Source organism: Panthera onca, chromosome B3, assembly GCF_046562875.1.
Source record: "Panthera onca isolate mPanOnc1 chromosome B3, mPanOnc1 haplotype 2, whole genome shotgun sequence".
In the NCBI taxonomy this organism is placed as follows: Eukaryota; Metazoa; Chordata; class Mammalia; order Carnivora; family Felidae; genus Panthera; species Panthera onca.
Genome location: NC_138344.1, coordinates 60,387,358 through 60,402,416, shown reverse-complemented (window position 1 = coordinate 60,402,416; position 15,059 = coordinate 60,387,358). Strand labels below are relative to the sequence as shown.

Genomic DNA, 15,059 nt, shown 5'->3' with positions numbered 1-15,059 from the left:
TGAAATGAACTATACGAGTTATATGAAAAGAGCTTAGGGAAGGAAGAAATCAGTATGGCTTGGAATTTTCAGTGCAGGCATCACAACGCTGGAAGCTAGAGAAGTTGAACTAGACCTTGAAAGATCAGTGGATTGTGTTAGATAGGGAGAAAGGGGTACGACATTTTGGGTGAGGGTGGGATAACATAAGAAAAGCCATAGAACCAAAAGAATGAACTGGTGTGGGAGGCCACGTGGAAGCACAGAGTGTGAGGAAGACTGAGCTGGCGAGAATAGGTGCTCATGGAAGAGAGTAGTGGAGGTGATGTTAGGGCCAGTTTAGGAGGTTTGAATTTGACATACACAGGATTAGTCATGGCTTCTTGAACCAGGTTGGGTGACATAATAATGGAGTCTATTGGTGACATTTAATATGACAGTTGTATGTAGGACTAATTGAAGAGAGGGAAGACTGGAAGCAGAGAGACCAACCAGGAAAGAGACTGATTTTGCGACCCTGTGAACGTGAGGACAAGACATGTGGGGAGGTTAGGTTACATGGTGATTCCTGGAGACATTTGTGAGGAAGAAATGGCAGGCATTGTTTGGTGACAGGTTCGATTTAGATACCACAACCAAATGTCCCAATTCCTGGTATTCTGTCGCCTCATCCTTATCCATTATAAAGTATCCTGGCTACGTCAATATTTTGTTACCCAGACTAAACTTTAGGACTACATCACGCATCCAGATATCTCTCAAAAATTCTGTGTTTAAATATATGTTCTGATTTTTGGTTCAGAAAATACCACCCCTGTGTATATAAGAGATGAAGTACAGAGTCAAAATCACTCCGTTATACATTCTGGCAGACCTGGACTCGAATCTGCCACTTGCTGGCCTTCTGACCTTAGGCTTTGTAGGGGTAGGTGACGAAAGCCAGCCAGAAGGGGTACTTCCGGTTAGCTGAGCCACGCTGGCTAAACTGTAAGCCACCATGCACTGCTGCTCACCTCTGCCGGGTCCTAATCCAACCCAGCCCTTCGCAGTACCTGGTAGTTTCACTCTTTGCAGACTTCAACTCAATGATTATAATGTTAAAAATGACATTTCTAGGGTACATAAAACACTTGTACCTAAACTTGGCATACTTGGTTTTTTCTCACATTCTCTGTTTATGAAAAGTACTTAGCTGAATCCAGGTCCTTTTCCTGGGCTTCCTCAGTTCTTCCATTCCCAGGATAACTTTTCTGCCTGGACATTAATTTCCACCAAAAGAAGAAAAAAAAGCACCTTATACTCAACACTGTTCATTCACGTTCCCCAAATGGCCTTAGCTTAAGGCCTGTAATTTGCTATATTATATATATTTAAACTCTGTTCCTGATATATAGTAAGCCCTTAGTATTTTATTGTTGTTATTACATGTTCTTTTAGACCAGTTTCTTATAATCTTCTTTCTACCTGAGGAGATTGATCTTGATGCTTTGTGTATCTTTGAGCCTGATACAAGCTTATATTCGGATTTGAGGTTCTACACCTTGAGAAAGAAGTGTTAGGTCATAAAAGGATTCCCAGTATGGATCACGTAGAAGAAGGATGGGGAAAGGGGAGTTGTAAACATACATGTATGAATAACATGTCAAATAATAAAACAAAGTAACATTTATGGCATTTTTTCGAGTTATAAAAACAATACATGTTTGTTGAAGAAAACTTTAAGAATACCCTTTACTGAGGGAGTTTATAAAAGTAACTCTTGCTTATTGAAGAAATTTTGGAAACAGCTCACATAGGAGGTACAAGGGCCTATGTGGAGCTTTGAATAGTAACAGTGAAGAAGGTGAGGAAGGAATGCCATGAGGAATCAGAGCATGGTGGCTTCTGACCTTATGTCTGCTCCGTGGACTGTTGGGCGTCTAAAACTGCCTCCTGTCTCTGCAGATAGACCAGCTGACTAAAGACTGGACCCGGAAGTGGAATGAGTGGAAGGCCCTCCTGGAGCATTACAGAGTGGACATCAACAGGAGGCGGGCTGGAGTGGTCATTGACTCCAGTCTGCCACACCTGATGGCCTTGGAGGATGATGTACTCAGCACAGGAGTCGTGCTGTATCACCTGAAGGTGAGCAGGCTGGTTCATTGCCTCCTTCCCTGAGCCACTGGCTCCAGAGTCAAGGAGGGAGAAGCCAAATGCAGTAGCTATGCATCTACGAATTGAGTCAGATGCCACAGAGCTGTGTTCAGGTTTGCCCTCTGGAAAATGGGCTAGCAAGCCAAGGGTGATTGATTTGTTTGCTTTTGTATGATTAGAGCAGAAAACTGGGAATCAGAACAATTATTTGTTTTTCTCTGGCTGCTACTATTGCTCTTATATAACTTACTTTTGTTCTCTGTGATTTAATTTCATCATTTTAAAGTAAGAATGATGCTGCTTGTATTCCTTTTCTGGCTTCCTGAAGCACGGAAGTGCAGGCATGGAGGTAAAATCCTAACCTTGAAAAGCGGTTAGCACTCCTGAGCTCTGCACATGCAAGCCGCTCACAGACAGCTTTCAGAGGCTAAAGAGGGACTCAAGATCTGAAACAGTTTCCTTCTCCTATCTCCCCACTCCTCAACCTCCTGCTTCTCATTACTAGGTTTACCAGGGAAAGAAGAGAGGCAAATGAAAGCAGATATAGATGGCTTAAAGAAAGCATGAGGGATGTGGCACCTGGGTGGCTCGGTTGGTTGAGCATGCCACTCTGGATTTCAGCTCGGGTCATGATCTTGCGGTTTGTGGGTTCGAGCTCCACAACGGGCTCTGCACTGATAGCACAGAACCTGCTTGTGATTCTCTATATCTCTCTCTCTCTGTCCCTCCCCAGCACGCTCTAAGTAGATAAAAAAGAAAGAAAGAAAGAAAGAAAGAAAGAAAGAAAGAAAGAAAGAAAGAAAGAAAGAAAGAAAAAAAAAAAAAAAGCGTGAGGAAGACCCCAGAGTGCTGGTGGGCCAGCAGGGTGGGGAAGGGCAGGGCACAACATGCAGCCATCTGGAACAGTGGAACAAACTCCTGCCTTCCAAGAAGGATCTGGATCACCTGGTTCTTTGTCACATGGAAGCAGGTCCTCATTTCTAAATGAAGCATTTTGAGATGTAGTGCCCAATGGTAGTCATTCATACCCTGTCCTCATCAAAAGTATTTGTCCTCCTATAAAAGGACATTCCCTGTGGATGACAGAACATACTGTATGTGGCCAAAATCCCTACGCTCACTGAAAATCCAGTCTTCATTCTCCTAATTGTCCCCAGCTGCCGTTTGAAAGGAACAGGGTTTATGAGGGGTATGTAACACTGCTCTCATCCCTGGAGAAATCAGGCTCCTATCACTGCAGTGTATATGGTAGCGAAATGTTAGCAAAGCTCATCCTGTTTAGAAAGTCTGTGTTCTTAGGATAAGCCCTCAGGGAAGTTGTCAGAGACTGAGCCTCTCAGAAAGTTAAAGTATTTTATTTTCCGACACAGAGTATAAATTAGCTCCGTGAAAATGCCTCAGGCAGAAGCTGTTACCTAAATAACAGATCTGAATACCAAAGGCTGTCTATCAATCCTTCTATTAGAACCATAGGGAGAGGTTGGAGGTCAGGAAGAGACCAGTGGATTAAAATGGTTAATATTTGAATAGAAATGATCTGATGTATTGAGTAGATGTGGAGTGAGCAGGTGAAGCTAGACGTCATGTGGTAGGGCTAAGTGTGGCAGCAGAGGGTTAAAGGACATGACTCAGATTGAATCAGAGAGGAGAGGTGAGCACAGGCCTCATCTGAATGTTGGGAGCGCTGGTTTTCAGTGTGGGGTCTGTGCACACTGAGGGTGGTGCCCCCTCCTAGATGCATTCCCAGTGAACCTGGGGGATGAGGTTTTAGTCTAGTTCTAATCCTGGCATTTCTGCATTTTTTCCCTTTTTGTTGGTTTAGATCCTATTTTGGGTAATGGTAGAGCAGTAATCACTCAAGATTCTCTGTATTTTTGTTTGCTTTGCTAACTTGGTTATAGACCTGTCACGAATCCCTAGCGTTGCTCTGGACGCTCTTTTCCATTGGGTCACCTTGGGAAGTACCTTGGATGGACAGAGGGAAGGTTGGGTGGAGCACAGGTTACTGGTATCCTGGACTTCATCCTCATGCTGTTCACTCTCCCTGCATAAAGAAACAGAGGGGGCAGCAAGCACAGCAATCATCTCAGTCCTTGTTAAATGAGATGCCTTTGTGGTTTTTTTGGTAGTTTCTTCCCTGTAGATGTAGAAGTTGTGATATACTGTGAGGAATGCATTTCATCATCAGGACTGACCCTGAACCCAAGGGGTCCTGACCCCTTTTCCTCGATTTTGTTTGATGGTATTTGTGGAGGCCAGCATCCATTTGTTTGTGTGGCTGAGCAGGAAGGGCTGGGCTCTGGCTGTCTGGGGGTGGTGGGAAGCACAGTGAGGCCAGAGTCTCATTCATTGCTTCTAGGAGGCTGCCTTCTCACCAGCTATTTTTGGGGAGCTGCAGGGACATCCCCCTTCTGGCTGCTGACAGTGAAAACAGGTGGGAAACTCTCTGGTCACTTCCAGTTACGAGGGAGGTGGTATGGTGAGGCTGGACAAGCATGGGCTCAGGCCCAGAGAGACCTCAATTCTAGCCATGGCTCTCCTATTTAAATTTTTTTTTCTAATAATTTTTTTTAAAGTTTATTTATTTTGAGAGAGAAACAGACAGTACATATGGAGGAGGGGCAGAAAGAGAGCGAGACAGAGAATCCCAAGCAGGCTCTGCACTGTCAGCTTGGAGCCTGATGTGGGGCTTGAACTCATGAAACCGTGAGATCATAACGTGAGCCAAAACCAGGAGTCAGACATGCTTAACCAACTGAGCCACCCAGGTGCCTCTTAAAATATTTTTAATGTTTATTTATTTTTGAGAGAGAGAAAGACAGAGAGCAAGCACAAGTTGGGGGAGGGGGAGAGAAAGAGGGGGACGCAGAACCCAAAGCAGGCTCCAGGCTCTGACCTGTCAGCACAGAGTCTGATGCAGGGCTCAAAAGTCAGACCACAAGATCATGACCTTTAACATTTAACCAACTCAGACATTTAACCGATTGAATCACCCAGATGCCCCAGCCATGGCTCTCCTATTTAGTGTGTAGGCTCCCTGAGCAACTTTCCCCATCAGCTTCAGATTCCTTATATATAAAAGGGGGATAATGAGTATATTTTAGGTTGCTCAAGGATTAAATAAGAGCTGTCTGTAAAGCACTCACTGCAATGCCTGGGACATAGTGGATGGTTATTCAATACCTGATAAATATGTATCTAAACTCAGCATCCTTGTTGTCATAGTGCTGCCTTCTACAAACAGAGCTATGTGTTCTTAAAAGAATTGCTATAATCCAAGGGCCAAAAGGCCCTGTTATCTACTAACCCAGTAATTTGTTTATGCTAACTCCTTTTTCCCCTCCTTACACTCTCTTCTAGTCCTTTTTGATTCTAGACATGCTTTTCTCCCATTTGTGCTTTACCCTTCTTAAAATCTGGTATCTCTCAAACTTCATTTGTGGACCAAGAAGTTAAAAATCTTGTGCTCCATACATCTTCGTAAAATACGTGTCTCTTGGAGACTAAATGGACCAAACTTGGACCACACCAACCTTAGTCCCTAGAGAAAAGCTCTGCCTTTGCGCCCTCTTCCTCGGACTGGAGATTATCTGACCGACAGCCATGACTGTTCCCTAACATCAGGCCATGGGACAGAAAGGAGTTTGTCAACACTAGTTGACTTTGCAAAGAGCTGGTGCTGCTTTTTTCTGTATTTTTTGCCCCTGCCTTCTCAGGAGCTTCCTGGGCTGCAGTGGGTGGGCAGAGCAGTCAGAACAACCTGGACCAAAGTTGAGAAGTGGTGTGGGAAAGGCCGGGGTGGGCATGGGAAGACAGTGAAAACACTCCACCAGGTGGGTTCTGCTTTGGGGGCAAGCTGTGTCCCTTTTTATTCTCATTTAAAGGGCTTTGTTTTTCCTTTTAGGAGGGGACAACAAAAATAGGAAGGATTGACTCAGATCAGGAACAGGACATTGGTAAGTGATAGAGCATCTGGGTCTGACACTGTGGTGGATACTCATGCCTGACTGGTCTCTTTAGAGGAACCTGATGATGCTCTGAGAGGAAGGAATCCTTGAGGATCAAGGGGCTATTACTCTTTTGTTGCTACATTGTGGTGGTTGTTGTGTGTCAGGGACATGATAGGAGGAGATCCACACCATGGGAGAATCCAGATCTGGGTGGTTTTCAGGTGGTGGCTCTTCCTCTCTTGTCATAATGTAAGATCTTCTAGATGTGGATTCCGATCTCGCAGAAAGGGTGTTTCCCTGGGTTGTTTCCCCACCCACGTGACCCCCATCTCTTGTGTAGTTCTGCAGGGGCAGTGGATTGAGAGAGACCACTGCACTATCACGAGTGCCTGTGGGGTGGTCATTCTGCGGCCTGCCCAGGGGGCCCGCTGCACAGTCAATGGCCGGGAGGTCACTGCCTCCTGTCGTCTGACCCAAGGTAAGACTGTTTATAGCCCTGTTTATACCGGGATAAGTGATGAACTAGCTTCCTTCTCATGGGCCAAACCCACAGAACTCAGTGAAGCAGGCTTTAAACATGGAATACTCATCCTCTGCACCCAGAGATCTGAAGATCTGAAGATTTCCTAATACCATCCTCTTCCCAAGGCCCCAATTCCAGGTCCCAAGGTGGAGAATGACTCTCTGAAATCTCTCCCTGTGTTTGCTAGCTCTGTGTCCTTGGGAAAGTCTCTGGACATCAATTTTTTCATCTGTAAAATGGCGATAAGAGAATTGTTGTGAAGACTGAATGAGTTAATTTGTGTAATGTTCTTAACAGTATTCTTGTCACCTAGTAAATACTCATTATCACTATTACTATTACTACTATTATTAATCTGTTCAAATTCCATCTTTCCTTTGACGCTGAGCTTATATTCCCCCTCTTCCATGAAGCATTCCCTAACTAGTCCATGAGGAACTCATTTTGCTTTCCCTCAGAATAGCAGAACTCCTCCTGTTCATTTTGTTAGTTCAGTACATATGCTGTGGGATATCCAATGAATACATATCTTATTGACTCACCTAAGTTATAAGCTTGTTGGGGGCAGGACTTTGTCTCTCAGAAGGGCACCCTGCACATAATACATACGGAGAACGTGAGCTGTTGGTTCATTCTCCCCTGTCTCTGCCACAGGAGCAGTCATAACGCTGGGGAAGGCACAGAAGTTCCGATTCAACCACCCAGCAGAGGCCGCTGTCCTGCGGCAGAGAAGGCAGGTTAGTGTGCTGTGTTTTCAAGGTGACTGCCAGCCGCCCTGCTCCTTTCAAAGGGACAAGTTTGAGCTTTATCTGGTTCTCTTGGGGTGGGGTTGGTGATAGCAGCCTTACCGCACTCATTCCTCGTTCCCAGGTCGGAGAGGTTGTCGGTGGCAATGGCTCTTTGGAATGGTTGGATTTGGACGGAGATGTCACTGCCTCCCGGTTGGGTCTCTGCCCTTTGCTTTGGAAGGAGAGGTGAGAATCTTGTGCTCATTTTGCTATGGAACCTACTGTTCTTACTTCTTAGTCTAATACAACATGGAGCAGGGAGGAAGTGAGTATAATAGCCAAGCTCTGAATGAGGCCTGGTCTCAACCAACTTGTGCAAGTGATGGAATGTTACTGAACTAGCTGCTTAGCTTCTAGTTGGCAAGGAAGCAGTCTTAGCCCTCATTCATTTCCTGTTTGTTATTACAACTTCCTTCATCACTGAAAGGAGTATATATCATTTGATGTTTCCTGTCGCCAGTTTCTTCTGTCAGCAAGATTTGAACATGACATGTTTGTACATAACTTTGAGACTGCTTCTCAACTTACCTCCCCATGTGCCCCTTTAAATTCTGGCTGGCCTGTGTGTGAGGTCACAAGGTGTGTCAACTTTCAGGACTGTGGCTTCCTCTGAGTTTTTAAAGATAGTCTGTGACTGAGAATCCTTTCTTTTCTCAATACCAAAGGGTCCAGAACTACACATAAGAGGGTCAGGAACTCTCAGAACAATATGAAAATATCTTGGAGTTCTGCCCTCTCATACCCACTGCGCCTGCATTGTGATCGTGAAAACATGGAATCAAAGTTTTATATGTGATTGGTGGCCATTACTTTTCTTCTTCACAGTCCTTCTTCATCTATTTCTCCACAGAATCCCCTTCCCAGATCTACATGTCTCGTAGGTTTGATACTGTGAACAGTGGTATCCTTCTGGTCCTGTAAGCCAAAGTAGCCTCTTACTTGGGGATGTTCTGTAGAAAATGTCAGCAGGACACCCACTGCCTGTGAGACCAGTGGTGTTGGGAGGCTGCCCAGCACTGAGGCCAGGGTTCCTGGGAGATTATGATGGCTATTTCCCCTGGTTCCTTCCAGGGAATCTAGCTGCTGTTTTCTTAGGCCAGGAACATTTGCTGGCAGCTGATGAAAAGTCTTGGTCTGACATTGGTGGTGAGGTGTGTTGGATGTAGGGGCAGAGTGCTGCGATGCATGAATAGCAGGCAAGTCCTCACATGTGGGCTACTGAGGATGGAAGGACGAAGCACCAGAGTCTCAGGCAGGATGACTCCAGTGTTGCGTGACCAGGGGCTCTGTGGGGTGACAGGGAAGGTGGGAGAGGTGACACAGCTGGAACATATCAAGGCCAAGGTGGAGTAAGGAGCTGCTGGAGCTCTTGTTTCATGAGAGTACAGTCATGAGAGGAGGTCTTGTCTTAGGTAAGATTTCTACTGTGGGAAGACGCATTGGAGATCTGTCTTTCCCAGAGTTCAGAGATTTACAGAGAACAGCTCGGCAACTTAATGAGCTGTGAGGTTGAAGAGTTATCTTGGAGTTGGATAAAGCTCCTTGACATCCTGGAATTATGAAGTAAAAGCTTTGTGGCCTTAAGCAAGTTACTGAGTCTCTGAGCCTAGTCCCTCACCTCTAAGTAAGGATACTACCATCTGTCTCTGGGAGGTCCTCATGATAGGGTTTGAAAGAGCAAGTGCACGTGGAGAGCTCTGCCTTCTGCCTGGCACTCCCAGCCTCGCTGCTGAAGGCCCTTGTGCCGAGCTGCCCAGGTACATAATCTCCCTTTTGTTTTCCTGTCCTCCCACCTCATCTCAGCTGACCCATCCACCCTAGAGAACACTGGTCTTCTCCTGCCTTTTTTTTTTTTTTTTTTTAACTTTTATTTATTATTGAGAGACAGAGAGACACAGAGCGTGAGCAGGGGAAGGGTAGAGAGAGGGGGAGACACAGAATCTGAAGTAGGCTCCAGGCTCCGAGCTGTCAGCACAGAGCCTGACGCAGGGCCCGAACCCATGAACCATGAGATCATGACCTGAGCCGAAGTCGGATGCTTAACTGACTGAGCCACCCAGCTGCCCCCTTCTCCTGCCTTTTAAAGGTCTTCTTGGGCTCTCTAGCCCCAGGGGCACTGGTGTGACCTTTCAGTAACATCAAGAATGCACCCTTTCATTTGGAGAGGACAGAGAGGGATTGAAGAATCAAGGCCTCTCCCACTTGCTGCCTCCAGTCTTTAGCACCAGCTCCAGGAGTCCGTGGGCTGGGCTGGTCCTACGCAGCTACCATAGTCACCATCTGTGTGCCAGCCCCTGGTGGAAGTGGGGTGGTATGGGCCTCAAGCCTGTGATTGGGCAGAGGGACCAGGGAGAGAACCCGTGAGAGAGAACACTGTATGTCGTCAGCTGGGCTCCCAGACTGTGTGTGTGGCTGTGTCTCCATAAGAGTCTCCTCTGCTCTGGTGAGCTTAGCTCCAGAGCCTCCCCTTGTCCTAGAGTTTTCTTCTCTCATTTTTCTCTCTGGGGGAGCACTCACAGGGAGCCTGCAAAGGTGGAGCTGACTCCAGAGCCAGAGGGGATTGGTCAACCTGTCTCTTTTTATCCCTTGCAGCAGTGACCTGGACCACAGAGGAGTTTGTCTTTGAAAACTTTTTTTTTTTTTTGCATTTTCCTCTTTGGAATTTTGGGGACTTAACCTTAAGTGCTTAGAGCCTGGGAGACCCTGTCGCTGCTGCCACTGCCACTGTTGCCTTAGTGAGTACCTGTGGCTGCATTCTGCTGCAGAAGCTGTCAGGCCTCCAAGCAGCTGGGAGAGAGGGCGGGGGAGGGCGTTATGGAGTCCTGGCAAGCAGGTGACCAGACAGCAGTGGGGAGATGCTGGAGCCACCTAAGATGAAGGGCAGTCATCTGACAGAGACAGAGGTCCTTGGCTGGCAGATAACTGAAGACTTGCCAGTAGTAATAAGCCCGGACATGTAACATAAGGTTGCTTCCCCCACTCCCCCACCCCCAACCTGCTTTCTGGGAACTTGACTGATGTGCTTAGCAGAGGAGCCATTTTTATTCTGATGGTGTGTGGCCATCTCAGGTGAATGTGCTGGGTCTATAGTGATCATCTCAGACAGCTTCCCTGTGCAGGTCTTGTTGGTGCATGAAGGAAGCTGCATTGGGTCAGCAGAAGCTAACTGGCTAGCTGCTGCTTCCCTAGGGGAAGGGTAGAGGGAACCCTCTTCTGTGGAGAAGCAAATTGTGAATCTGAGGGTTGTGAGACAGGCAGAGAAGGAAGCTGAATACTCTCTGGGGATTAAGAATAAAGGTACCTCCCCTGCTCCTTGCGTCTGATGGTCTGGACTTTAGCTGAGTTTGTCCAAGACCCTCTTAGGGGCTAATGCTTGTAATTCAGCCATGTCTGTGGTCAGACAAATTTTGGAGCGGTAATCTAGCATGCATACAAACATACGTATAATCTGTTTCCCATTAGCACCTTTTCTCTTTGTGTGGTGTTAACTGGTTTTCTCTTCTAACTGCTGTCCTTAGCCTTTTGCCTCACATATGAACAGAGTGCCTTTCCTCTTTCCTGTATATTCCACTGTGTGTGTTTGGCCTTTTGCCCATAGTAGTCAGAGCCAGTCTCCCCCAGGACACACGCACTCAAGTATCTGGGCCTGTCCCAGTTCTTGGGCCCATTGTAGATTGAGTCCCCTCCCAGACTCCTTCCCAGGGAGGAGATTGCCATCGTGTCACTTCGTACCCCCCCCCCCCCCCCGCCCGCCGCCATACATCCTTCACTCTCCTCTTAAGGCTGCATTAAGAAATCTTAATTTCTTCTAAGACAAAAGGCAGCAAACTTTCTGTAAAGAACTAGATAGTTGGTTTGGGTTTTGTTGTTGTTATTTTTACCAGATAGTATTTTAGGGTTTGTGGGCCATACAGTCTCTGCCGCAGCTGCACAAGCAGCCTAGATATAAACACTCATAAACGAATGAGTGTTCCAATAACACTTTATTCACAAAGATAGGCAGCAGACCACATTTGGTTCACAGGCTATAATTTATGGACCTCTGCTTTGATATACCCTCTGTGATTTCATTCTTCTCTACAAAGTAGTAAATTTAAGCTGGGTGAACCCCTCCCCCCCGCCCCCCACCCCTGCCCAGAGCACTGCTCCGACTGTCTAATGTCAAGTCAGTAAATGGGCCTTGAGAGTCAGGGCATCCTTGGACTGGAATGAGTGCTAAGGACTGGCTAAGGGAGAGCAGATGCGGGCTCTTTTGTTAGCCTGTGGCAGCTCCCAAGCCCTTCTAGTCACTTCCTACTCCCTAGGGCCACCACCCTGGAATGCCCATGCAGTGGCTCTTTTAGAAATCTGAACGACAGAGGGGCGCCTGGTGGCTCAGCCGGTTGAGTGTCCAACTTTGGCTCACGTCACCATCTCACAGTTAGTGGGTTTGAGTCCCATGTTGGACTTTGCGCTGACAGCACGGTGTCTGCTTCCAAATTCTCTGTCTCCCTGTCTCTCTGCCCCTCCCTGGCTCACACATGCACTCTCCCTCTCAAAAATAAACATTAAGAAGGAAGGAAGGAAGGAAGGCAGGAGGGAGGGAGGAAAAGAGAGACAAAGGGAGGAAGGAAGGAAGGAAGGAAGGAAGGAAGGAAGGAAGGAACCTGAATGACAGAGATGGGGAGACCCTGCAGAAACAGCATGTGAGGTCCTTGTATAGGAGGCCATGTGTGCCCCTGGGAAAAGCCATGCAGGGAGAAGCTGTCAGTCTTCTGAGGAAGGCTGTGACTCATCCACGGCCACACAGGTACCTGAAGGCAGAATAAAGCATGACTGCAATCCAGAATTCTTTTTAAACTTTGTATTATGTATAATTCCAAATACACTACTAGTGATCAAGTCATGGCTAATCTTGTTTCGTTTATATCCCCACTCCCTTTCCATTTTCCCCTACTGTCCCCCACACTGGATTTGAACAAATCCCAATTTCACCAGTAAATACTTCAGTGTATATCTCCGAAGTTATGGTACAACCTGAAACTCGTGAGCCCTATTCTTGGGCTCATTCACTGAGAATAGCCCTTGAGTGGAGACCAGCCGTCCTCTGGGTCTCAGTGCATATAAATCTCTTTCCTCTAGATTGGCTACCTTTTTCCTACTCCCATGTCACAGAGTGTTTCTGTTTCAGAAAACAGAGATGCATGATGAACATGTAGGGGAGTTTCTATTCCCACAGTGGTTGTTGGAGCTTCTGCCTCTACTCTGTTTCCAGCACATTTTGAGCAGATACCTTTTATTCTTTTTTAAAGGCCAAAGCTCCTTGATTTAGCTAAAATGTTTTTGTTTTTTAAAGCTGCTTTACTTTCCTGGTTATTTTCCTTAACTAGAATGAACTTGTGTTTCTGGTAGACTCACAGTCTAAGGATATGCTAGTCTGAGGACCATTCTCCCCTCCTTCACTGTGACATCATGAGCTGCCTGTGACAGCGTGCCTGGGACAGTGTGTGTCTCAAGTTGCTAGAAGTTCAAAGCCCTCTCTGCCCTGTTGAATTCATGGCTCTCTCAGAAAAGCTTAGACTACCACTGGTTTGCCCTGAACTGGGCTTGCATTTCCCTTGGGTAACCCCGGCCCCTCTGTGATAGGAAAGTGCTGGAAGAGCAGAGCGACCAGGACCGCCAGCCACTGGGGGCTGGAGTGGCGCCCCACAGGGCCGCCATTCAGCACCAGCACTACGTGGGGGATTTGAGGCAGCGGATCCTAGCAGGACAGATTAGAGCCAGACAGGAACTGGAGTTTGACCAAGCACACCTCAGCCGGCAAATTAAAGACAGTAGGTGCCCACTGCTCACTGTGTTTGCTTCACCTTTTCATCTCTTCATTTTCATGCTTCCGCATCCTTCTGTATTCTCTCCTTTGTTGCCTTTATGATTTGATGGAATCTTTGGTATTAGGTGTTCTCTCCCCTCTTTTAGAAACCAGGGGCTCTTATGAGGGGCTGGAAGCAAGAATAAGGAAGCGACCTTCCTTATTGCCCCTCAGAGTGATGGACCTCCTGCTCTCTCTTCACGCGCACATTTATTTGTGCTTTGGTGCCTGTCCCAGCATGTGCTAATGCCTGGGGGCTTCCTTCCCTAGCCCTGTGGTAAGGGGGCCTGGCATCCCTCATATCTTGGCCAGGGCTTTCCCTCCATTCAGGTCCAACCACAGCCAGAGTTGTGTGAGTCTACACCACACGGGCAGGGAGAGAGGTGCTGCCCTTCTCTCAGGGTGTCTTTGGTTCCCAGACCAGCAGTGGCTGCTCATAGAAGAGCCCTGGCTGGCTGGCTTGCAGCAGCAGCAACAGCAACAGCAGCAAGACCACATCGCAGAGAAAGAACTCGAGGCTTGTGTGCGACCTGGTGCTTGGCTCCAGACAGATCTTGAGACTCTGCCTCCCCCACTGGTCCGAAGCCAGAAGAGGGAGGTGCGACTGCAGCTTGGGCGCAGGAACGTGCTTCGGGCAGCACAGAGGGACATCTGGCGAAGAAAAGCCTCCTTCCAGCTAGAGAGAATCATCAAGAAGCAGAGGCTGCTGGAGGCCCAGACAGGACTGGAGCAGCCCAAGGCATTGTGTGGGCTCCAGGATGACCACACCCAGAAGCCCCCATACCGGCTCTCTGGTGCTGGTGCGATGGTCCGAGGATCTCAACACAGAAGCAGACTGACAGATTGCCGTTCTCTGAGCCTCCAGAGGCTCTGCAGCCAGTATTTTCCCAGGCTACACAGGTACAGCCAGCTGTGGTCACCTGAAATCACTGGCTGAGGTTTACAGCCTTGTTGCCCAGTCAGTGTTCTTCACTTCCCAGTGCCATGGTTTCTCAGTCTGTGAAATGGGAAGATTTGCTTCCTCCTCTTTTTCCCACCACTTTTTCCCTCTTCTTTCTCTGTAGGTGAGATCTTCTAAGACTTAAGCTTTTCTCTTCTCCCACCCCGAGTGGCAACTCTTGCTACTTTGGTGATATCTTCCAAGTGAGAATCTCAGCCTCATTTTTCACCTGCTCTTTAGACCCTGGCTGTGCACATACATTCCTTGTGTTTGTCCTGCCACCACCTCCCTCTCCTCTTGCCTCACACCGGACTGTGTTCCCACATGCTTCCTTCTCCTCCCTCCCTTCCACCTGTCCTGCCACCTCAAGTGAGCTTCCTCACCCTACCTTCCAACTGGTAAGCTAGTGGAACACTAGCTGATTCTTGGGTCCAATTTGGGATCTTCTTTTTTTTTTTTCTTTTCCCCTTCACTCCTTATATTCAGTCAAGGTGAGGGTGGACTGTGTCTACTTCTCTGTATCCTCCAGGCTTACCTCAGAGCCTTGCCCATGGTATGTGTAGACTTCACGCCTTTTCATTCTGTTGGCTCACCTCTCTGGTCTTCAGAGTACTAGGCAGGCTTTTTTTTTTTTTTTTTAAAGACTTTTATTAAAAATTTTCAAACATAGACTAAGTTGAGAGAATAGTGTCCCTATCACCCACATTCAGGAGTTTCCAACATCTACCATGCTTGCTTTAATCTCCTCTCCTTCCTTTTCCTGATGAAATATTTTTGTTTGTTTTGAGAGAGAGAGAGAGAGCACGTCCACGCACAAGTTGGGGAGGGGCAGAGAGAGGGAGAAGAGAATCCCAAGCAGGCTCCACACCACTAGCACAGAGCCCAGTGCAGGGCTCAA

General features: G+C 47.3%; 1 protein-coding gene across 9 annotated transcripts in view; it reads left to right on the top strand.

Annotated features, from left to right (window-relative positions):
* The window catches only part of STARD9 (StAR related lipid transfer domain containing 9), a 120,451-nt gene that overhangs the window by 78,196 nt on the left and 27,196 nt on the right, over nucleotides 1–15,059 (top strand). For 5 of the 9 annotated variants that reach the window (XR_013556265.2, XM_078448537.2, XM_078448536.2 and 2 more), the window contains 7 exons: nucleotides 1,924–2,103; nucleotides 6,017–6,068; nucleotides 6,403–6,540; nucleotides 7,240–7,322; nucleotides 7,456–7,559; nucleotides 12,999–13,186; nucleotides 13,623–14,121. Coding sequence is in view for 7 of the 9 variants with exons in the window: in XM_078448537.2 (XP_078304663.2) it covers nucleotides 1,924–2,103; nucleotides 6,017–6,068; nucleotides 6,403–6,540; nucleotides 7,240–7,322; nucleotides 7,456–7,559; nucleotides 12,999–13,186; nucleotides 13,623–14,121 (1,244 nt within the window). In the remaining 2 variants the exon portion in view is untranslated. Of the gene's footprint in view, nucleotides 1–1,923; nucleotides 2,104–6,016; nucleotides 6,069–6,402; nucleotides 6,541–7,239; nucleotides 7,323–7,455; nucleotides 7,560–12,998; nucleotides 13,187–13,622; nucleotides 14,122–15,059 lie in introns of those variants that run through there. The other 4 variants (XM_078448544.2, XM_078448538.2, XM_078448539.2 and 1 more) reach the window with 3 other exon arrangements.